Here is a 9,516-nt window from a genome sequence, read left to right as displayed (position 1 = left end):
AGTTCCCATCCTCACCCTAACACTCCTCTCCTTAGGAGTTCCCACTGCACCAGGAGGATTCCAGTGATCCAGGGACACAGAGCTCACTCTAGGGACTGGGACAGTTCTGGGCCATTTCCATCTGTTCTACTTCTTCACAGTAAGGAGATTTGTGTATCTCAGAGCGTTTTCTTATTTTTCTCTGTGTAATTTAGTCCAGGAGAAGAGAGGACACACACACAGGGCAGAGAAAGAGGGAGGAGAGCAACCCTGTGATGCCCTCAGCACTTTCAACCACAGAAGCTTCAGAGTTTTCTTATCATAGCACTGATCAACATTTGCTAATGTGGGGGCTGGGGATTTAGCTCAGCAGCAAAAGCGCCTGCCTGGCAAGCGCAAGGTCATGAGTTCGGTTCTCGGTACTGGAGAAAAACCAAAAAAAAAAAAAAAAGAAAATTTTACTAATGTGGATAACTATATTATTTAGATAGTTTTATGGTATTACTCTATGTTAAAATGTTTTCATTGGACATGAATAACTTTATTAATTTAAGGAGGTTAAACACCCAAGAATATGTGTGCGTATTGTACTGGGGACCAATGTCCATGGCAGTACCGTAATGAAGTTACCCCGTATACATTCAATTTTTACAACCATAGCTTTGATGTAAAAGAATGGTAATCTCTTGGTGAAAACTTCCATGGGAACAGCACATTTGAAGGAGAAGGAAATAAAAATTAATTTGTAAATATGGGCAGAAATTCACAGAAGTGGAAGCCCATTTAATATTTTTAAATGAGTAATGCACAATTATGAATTTATAATGTAAGTGGATAAAATTTTAAATATGTTTAAAACATAAAATACGAATATAAGTTAAAATATATGTGAATATGTGAAAAAGAACAAAATTTTTATTATTAATGAAACATAATACAAATATAATGTAGTACAACTAATTACATATGTGTATTAGAGAAAAATTATATTAGCCATCAAATTAGCCTTGAAAAATGAATAAAAAAAGCTTAACATTTTTTTTAACTAGGCCTGATTATGAACATTTTGAGGCTAGTTTCCCAATCTTACATTTACATACTCAAAAGTCTCTGTTAATTTATTGTTTTATTAAAAAAAATTATTGTTTTATTTATTAATATCTTTACATTCATCAATTTCTTTTTTATTTAAGTTGGCTTACTTTGCTATTTTTTTAAATCCTTAAAATTAAAGGTCATAGATTTCAGTTATTTCTTCTTTTACAAGCAGTCATTGGTAATTATAAATTCATTTCCCACTGACAAAATATTATTTATCCCATTTTCCTTTTTTATTTTTTCAAGATGTTTCTTAATTTTCCTATGAGCCTTTCTTTTATCCATGTCTTTTCTTACACAAGTTCTCATTAATGTCCACATATTTCATACTTCCATTTCTCCATAGTTTATATGTAAATTATTCCTTGGGGGAAGCACATGTGCTGTCTGAATTTATTCATTTTCTGTTTGGAGAGAACTTCTCCATAATAGGTCAGCCTGTGAGTGCTTGGGGTTAAATTCTCAAATCTACAGTGATTCCTCAGAATCCAGTTATTCACTTACACTTTGAGGCATTTTCTTGCCTATTGCATTATTCATGCAAATATCTACTTAACATGGGATTCTCTGTGGAGTGAGTGCTGAGTTATCATCACCAATACTGTTTGTTAGTTAATAGGCCAAGAGTAAAAAATTCTATTAACATAGAGCATGTTTCAGAAAAGTAACACAAAATTATTTGTGAGTTGCTTCTTCAATTTTCAGTGTCTATGGCACTAAATGATTACTGCCATTGTTTCCCTAAAGAACTCTCTATGTGTTATATTTTAAACTGATTTGAATTGAATAACGTTTTATTTCATTAAAATAAATATTATATTCCTGCCAAAATGAATAAGATCATTTTATTCCATGAAAACCCACTGTTGCATTGTGTCTGAACAACAAACAGGAGAAATAATATGGTCATGAGAATGACTGTAGAGAAACAATTGAAATATTGATATTTTTTCACAGCGTAACAATTAGTAAATTAAATATATCCTGAAACTTCTACTGTTGTGGCAAAACAGAGTCCAGGAAAGGGACAATCCCCAGTGAAGTCATGAGGCAGGGGACAGCTTCATTTACACCGGTGGTCCTGGCTGGAATAACTTCCAACAAAAGCCTGGAACTGAATGTCTGTGAGCCAGCATTTTCCTCTGAGGCATAAGCAGGGGTTACAAGGCCGGACAGGGTGGCAGCTCTCCTGATTAGCCAGCCGGGTGAGATCACTGGCTCCAGGGCTTCATTAATGACCATCAGTTACAGGATTAGATTAATGACCGTCGGTTACAAGCAGGCATCCTGTGTGTTCAATTATACTCTCCTGGTCACTGAGGTCTAGAAAGCAATTACAGGGTCACAAAACAGTTACAGAGCCGGGCAGCTTCAGAGAGAACAGGGTTTTAAAAAGAACAATATTTCCTGGTACAGTTTTCCCTTTCACTGCAACTTGCTCAAAATTTGTTCTGATACACTTGAAATGGACACATTGTGTTACCTGCTTTCCCAGTGCTGGGACAAAGTACCTGACAGCTGCAACTTCAGGGAGAAGTTCCTTTTGTCTCATGGTTCCTCACCATGGAAGGTCTGTCGGCTCCAAGGCAGAACCAGCAGGGCAGAAAAGGCAGAGGGAGGAGCGCTGCTCAGCTCGGGGCAGCCGGAAGCAGAGACAGCAGGAGCCGGGAGCTAATGTACACCTTGTCAGCTCACAGCCCAGAGACCACCCCAACCAGCCACGCCCACAACAGCGCAGACAGCCACAAACCGTCAGCAGAGGAGTCTACGGAGGAGACCCGCACCCCGGACCCAGCCTCCTTCCATGCTCAGGAGGCTTGGGGACTTTTAGATCTAAACTACAGCAGGGTAGGAATAGAGCCTGCCTTATACAGGTGCCAAGAGAGGTTAGGAGTGTCTTGTTTTCTCCTTATGATAAAGCTCTTCTTAAAATTATATACCTTGCAAAAAGGAGCAAAAAAGGGCAAAAAAAAAAAAAGATAAAAATCTCCCATCATTTATGATGGTAGTCTTGTGCAACTAGGAAGGAATAACTGAAAAAATCATAGTGGAGAGTGTCTAAGTTTCCTTTAAAGCTATGGGGAATATAATTTTAGAGATGTGGGCAGACTACTGGTCACTTCTGCATTGGGAGTTTTGATAATTGCACCTAGAAATAGTATATACTATTTTCTTATGAGAGTACTGTGGAACACAATTATGGGCAAAAATAACAAAAGAGAATAGAAGAAAGAGTACAGAAACCAATGTTTATAAGAATAATTGAAGTCGGAGCCACAGGCGGGGAGGCGGCTCGCTCCCTGCCTCTTAGGCCCCGGGAGGGAGGGCCCCGGCGCACTGGGAGCCATGTGGCCGTGAGCGCTGTTGCACGCCGGCCCTCAGGCGGGCCACCGTTGCTCAACTGACAACTATCATGACACAGAGAAACAATGACACAATTGGCCCACCATGCACCGGCTGCAGATGCCCACCTATGGATGTGTGTGAACCATTCAAACATGGAGAAACCCCTGGGAATACGTGCCACACAATGGGTCACTCTTGCTCCTGCCATTGAGAACCAGAAAGGTTCAGAGTCAGCGGAGGAGCAGCTGCTGAACAAGGACTCAGAGAACATGAGAATGCAGACTAAGCCCACGGAGTCAGAGATCCTGTGGACTGGGGTCATGTGAGATGCTCGGAAGCTGTAAACCAGGAGGACCTTGGACAATACCTGTGGAGACTCCCTGGAAGCCATTCTTCCCCTGACAGTACAGGCTGTGGTGGAGCTCTGGAGAAGTCTGCAGCAGGGTTCCTGCTGCCTGTGCTGACAGTTGGGGAGAGGACACTAACTGGTTGTGGGGCCCCAGTGCGATGGGAGGCTGGAGAGAAAACACTACAAGAAATGGCTTTTGCCCAAGACGGCTCACTTGATTTTTGACAACCCTTAGGCTGTAACTACTTGTTAGATCCTTCTTCTGTATGTCTGTCTTCCTGAGAAACCACTTTGAAGATACCACCATGTATTACAGCAGTCACTGATATTTTCCTACTCATCTATCCATAACTCTGTAATGTTTGCATTGTTCCTATCGTATTTCATAAATGGATGCATGTTTATTATTATGTGTTTCCTACAACAACCATTGAGAATAGTTAATGATTATTCAATAGGTCACTCATGTATAGTTCTATTTATTTTCTTTAGAAGGCACTTTGAAGATACCTAAGTATAGTACAACAACTGTTGATAATCTCCTACCTCTTTTGTCTGTAACTCACTATTTATCTATTTGTTTTCCTGAGAAACTATCTTATAGATAACAATATGTAAAACAATAACCATTGATAATTTCCTACCACTTTTCTGTAATTTGGTAAGCCCCCCCTATTTTTATGTTGTCCTTCTTTTACTCTTTAAAATAAAAAAAAGAATAATTGAAGTCATTCTCCCTAAATCATAGTTTACTTTAAACTAATTAAACCTTCATGTATGTCAAAACATTTCCATAAACAAAAGCTTGATTAGCAAGTTCTATGTGTACACAGACAAAGAGGACTTAGATTTCTCCTAAGAATGAGAAAGGAGTTCGCAAGGATTCAGCATTCAAAGCTGACTTTCTGAGTAGGATTATGCCTTTCAGAAGCTGTGTACCTCATGAGCAAAATATCCAAAAGAGAATATTTGGACCTTCATGAAAGGGAACACGTTCACTTGAGTCAACTTCAGCCAATAGCTTTCCCTTGGGATACACAGAACAGTAGAACAAATATATAAACCTTGCAAGCTATAAGAGTGTTTTACTCTTTGAAAGTCTACTTAGGCTGTACATTGATGCAAGAAAGAAGAAAAATACTACCTTCATGATGATACATACAAAGAACCAACTGACAAAAACCCAGATTCTTTCCTAGGAAACCTGCACATTAAATAATAAGATACTAAATATTGTGCAATTTGAGAAGCACAAATTATTACTTTTACTAGATTTGAAATAGACAGGAAATGGATAGAAAATGTTACTCCTTGTTGGCTGAGATCTGGAGAGAAACTATAAGTGAATCATACTGTTTATGGCCAAGCACCTGAGGGAGGAGGATCCAGAAGTCTGGCAATTTTTGACAACTGGTAGAAGTTGGGGAGGCCCAAAGACTTTGTGCAAGCAGGAGGTCTGAATCTGAATAAGATGGTTTGTCTAGAATCTGGGGTGGCAGAACCAGCAGTATCTCTAGTGGCCCCACTGGTTTTCTTGACACTTCTCGGGCTATAGAGTCTACCAGGGTACTTCCTCAGGCCACCGGGGAGTCATCCTTTTGGTGTCCTCGACAGTGTATAACCGCTACTTGTTGAGGCAACCAGACTGCAGCCAATAAGTCTAAAATTTCTTGAGTGTTTTTAATCTTTTGTCCTCCCGTGGTTAGGAGTCCCCTTTCTTGATATATGGCCCCATGTACATGAAGGGTGGCAAAGGCGTATCTACTATCAGTGTAGATGTTTATTCTCTTATTTTTCCCCCATCGCAGGGCTTGGGTCAGCGCTATCAGTTCAGCCCGCTGGGCTGAAGTTCCATGACCCAAGGCTTGTGCCCAGATCACTTCCTTTTCGGTGACCACAGCCACCCCCACATACCTGACTCCATCCTGGACATAGCTGCTCCCATCAGTATAGAGCATGATATCTGGATCCTGGAGGGGGACATCAGTCAGGTCGCTCCTCAGGCTAGATGAGACATTTAAAATGTCCATGCAGTCATGTACTGGCAGCTCAGGATCATCATCTGGGAGGAGGGTAGTGGGGTTCAGAGCTATAGTAGGCAAAAACTTGACACGGGTGGGGTCTAAAAGCAAAGCTTGATATTGTACTATCCTGGTGTTCGACAGCCAACGATCAGGGGGACTTTTTAACAGGTTTTCCACTGCATGAGGGGCCACAATTTGAAGTTCTTGACCAAATGTCAGCTTTGTAGCCTCTTTTACCAGGATAGCTGTGGCAGCAATGGTACACAAACAGTTAGGCCAGCCAGTGCCAGTTGTATTGAGCCATTTGGACAAGAAAGCCACGGGTCACTTCCAGGGTCCTAGATATTGAGTAAGGACTCCTTTTGCTATCCCTTTTATTTCTGCCACATGAAGTTGGAACAGTTTAGTCAGATCTGGAAGAGCTAGAGCAGGGGCTGAGATTAGGGCTTCCTTGAGCTTTTGAAAGTCTTGTTATTCTTGGTCAGTCCAGATCCAGTCACCTTTTTGGTCACCCACTGTATTGGCATAGAGAGGCTGGGCGATTTCAGCAAACCCCAGGATCCACAAGCAGAAATAGCGGAGGAGACCTAGGAATTCTCTCACTTGGTGTTTAGTATTGGGAATAGGAATTTTTATTATGGCCTCAATCCTTTTTGTAGAGTTTGTTGGCCTTCTTTCAGGTTGTAACCCAGGTAGGTTACCTGAGATTGGCAGAGCTGAATGTTTTTGGCCAACACACAATAGCCCACTCTGTCTAGTTTTCTTAGGAGTTTCTCCGAGGCCTGTTTGAAAATTTCAAGAGACCCAGCAGCCAGAAGAACATCATCTACATATTGTAGAATTATTACATTTGGGTGCTCTTGTCTATATGAAAGCAAGTCTCTGCTTAATGCTTCATCAAATAAAGTGGGCACATTTTTGAAACCTTGTGGCAACCTAGTCCATGTCTTGGCCACCTTCTCCCATCTGGGGGTCCACCCATTCAAAAGCAAAAAGGGGTTGGCTTACCGGAGCCAGCAGAAGAATGAAGAAGGCATCCTTGAGGTCCAGCACAGTGTAGAAGATTTGGCTCGGAGGGAGGGGACTCAGGAGGGTGTATGGGTTGGGGACTGTGGGATGAAGGGTTTCCACTCGGCTATTTACCTCCCGTAAGTCCTGGACTGGCCGGTAGTCTGTAGTTCCTGGCTTTTGAACCGGCAGCAGTGGAGTGTTCCATGATGACTTGCAAGGCACAAGTATGCCCTCCTTTTTGAGTCTTTGGATGTGAACACTGATCCCCAGTCATGCCTGTAAGCTTAATGGGTACTGATGGATACGGATAGGAGTTGCCCCTGGTACTAGTGATACCACAGTGGGGGGTTGATGAATTGCCAACCCAGGGGGGTTGTTTTCTGCCCAGACCCCAGGAATCTCTGTCTTCCAGACTATAAGCAGGACATCAGAACTGGGTTGGGGTTCCTCCTCAGTTAGCAATAAATGTTCCTCTGTCGGGGGACACGTGAAAAGAATCATTGGGGGCCTGGGGTCAAATTCAGGTTTAGTGGCAAAGGTTATTTGGGTACAGTCCTCCCCAAAGGAAATTTGAGCCTGTAACTTATGAAGCAAGTCCCGGCTGATCAAAGGGTAGGGGCATTCAGGCATGACAAGAAAAGAATGAGTCATTTGTTTAGTCCCCAGATTTCCAATTCTAGTTTTGGTCCAGGGATACAATTTAGTTTTCCCTATGGCTCCTTGGATGTGGGTCTTTGTTGTTTTTTTTTGTTTTGTTTTGTTTTGTTTTGTTTTGTCTTTTCTTTCGGTACCAGGAATTGAACTCACGACCTTGCGCTTGCCAGGCAAGCGCTTTGCCGCTGAGCTAAATCCCCAGCCCCTGGATGTAGGTCTTTGTTTCTGACAGGGGGCCCGCAGGTTGCTGTAAAACCGAATAGGTGGCCCCTGTGTAGATTAGAAAATCGACTGGCTGGCCTCCTACTTGTAGAGTTACCCTGGGCTCCAGAGGGCCAAGAGAAGAGCCCTGACTCCCTCAGTCCATTTTGGGAGCGGCTGTCAGAACTTGGCTCTTACTTTTCTTTTGTTTTCACTTCGGGCACTCATTTTTCCAATGTCCTTCCTCTTTGCAGTAGGTACACTGATTTTTGCCAAGGGCTAACCTCTTTTATTTAGTCTGGAGGGCCAGGGTCTCTTTAGTAGTCTATCAATCTTTTTCTCTCATAGCTATGAGGACCTTGGCCATACGTTTATTTAGTTCTCTCGGATCTTCTCTATTGTTAAATACCTTTTGTGCTATTTCTACCAACTCTGTTAATGCTTTTCCCTCAAATCCTTCCATCCTTTGGAGTTTCTTTCTGATATCTGGGGCTGATTGAGACATGAAGGCAATACTTATGGCCCTTCAGTTCTCAGGAGCCTCGGGATCTATAGGAGTATAGATCCGGTAGGCCTCTTGGAGGCATTTGAAGAAGGCAGCAGGAGACTCCTCAGATCCCTGAGTAACCTCAGTGACTTTAGATAAAGTAGTAGGCTTTCTAGCTGCTACCCTCATAGCCCCTAAAAGAAGCTGGCGATACCGATAGAGAGCCTCCTTACCTTGATTGGAGTTGGGGTCCCAAGCAGGTCGAGTCAGAGGGAAAACATATTCTTGTTGGTTCAGGTCTAAGGTGGTCCCAGAACCAGTTTTTGGCCCAAACCTCGAATTCTTTTTCTCTCTTCTGAGGTGAAGACGGTTTGTAACAACTGTTGACAATCATCCCAAGTCGGCTGGTGAGTGAAGAAAACAGACTCCAAAAGTGAAATAAGCCCCTGGGGATTCTGGCTAAAGGACGGGTTCTGGTTTTTCCAATTGTAGAGGTCGCTAGTAGAGAAAGGGACAGAAATCATAAAGGGGTGGGAGGAGTCCTCTTTCATCTCCCAGAGGGGTAAAAGGGGAGCGGGTGCAGAGGAGAGGGTCGACGAAGGGGGCTGAGAGGGGGGCTGGTGAGAAAAAGGGTGACCACTTCTGTTATGATAAGGGCTAAGGGGTGAGGTAGAATCTGAGGCAGTGCTTTGGTGTGAGGTAGGCAAAGGACAGAGGGCAAGGGATTCAGGGTTGGAAGAGGGGACAAGCCTTTTAGGAAGTGTCTGACAGGACTTCTTAGCCACAGGGATCTCCACAGCCAAGGTGGTTGCCCTGTTGTTGGTGCGGCGATGGGGTTTGGACTGGCAAGTCTTGACCAACTTAGGCAGATCCTGGATCAAATCTAGCCAAGCCTGAATGTAAGGAATCTGGTCAGGATGTCCAGGATTGTCAAGGATGACCTTGCAGACCTGGTAAACAAGAGAGAGGTTAAAAGAGCCCTCCAGAGGCCAGGAAACCCCTGGAAAAGAGGGCCACTCCAATTCACAGAAGGTCCGGAGTTTGCCAGGGGACAGAGTCCCCATACTCAGCAGCTCGTTGCCTGAAATCCTGAAAATGATTAAGAATACATTGCAAAGGCGACATGGAAGCAGAAGCACACTGACCCATACTTAGACTGACACAAACAAAGACTGACACAAAAAGACAAGTTACCAGAAAACCAGATGCCACCAGCCACTGACGTGGACTAGGGCTGTGTCTCTGAGGCTTTAATGTTGCATCCAATTCCTCAAAAGACTCCCAAGGGGTGTCCCAAGAAGCAGAAGATGTCTTACCAGTAAGAATCCTGATGGCTTGTTCTGACAAAACCAGAATGAAAGAATTTT

At 43.0% G+C, this 9,516-nt stretch overlaps 1 protein-coding gene across 1 annotated transcript; it reads right to left on the bottom strand.

Moving 5' to 3' along the window:
- Window positions 1-5,346: 5,346 nt before the first annotated feature.
- Window positions 5,347-9,213, bottom strand: LOC102013435 (endogenous retrovirus group K member 18 Pol protein-like). Its single transcript, XM_013506412.1, is given in 4 exon segments — window positions 5,347-6,452; window positions 6,455-6,744; window positions 6,746-7,526; window positions 8,484-9,213. Coding segments are annotated over 4 exon segments (2,907 nt in total).
- Between the last annotated feature and the right edge of the window lie 303 nt (window positions 9,214-9,516).

The sequence above is a fragment of the Chinchilla lanigera genome, unplaced genomic scaffold (genome assembly GCF_000276665.1).
Source record: "Chinchilla lanigera isolate Chin_1 unplaced genomic scaffold, ChiLan1.0 scaffold00110, whole genome shotgun sequence".
Lineage (NCBI taxonomy): Eukaryota > Metazoa > Chordata > Mammalia > Rodentia > Chinchillidae > Chinchilla > Chinchilla lanigera.
Note: the sequence above shows the minus strand (reverse complement) of the source record. Positions and strands in the feature narration are given on the sequence as shown.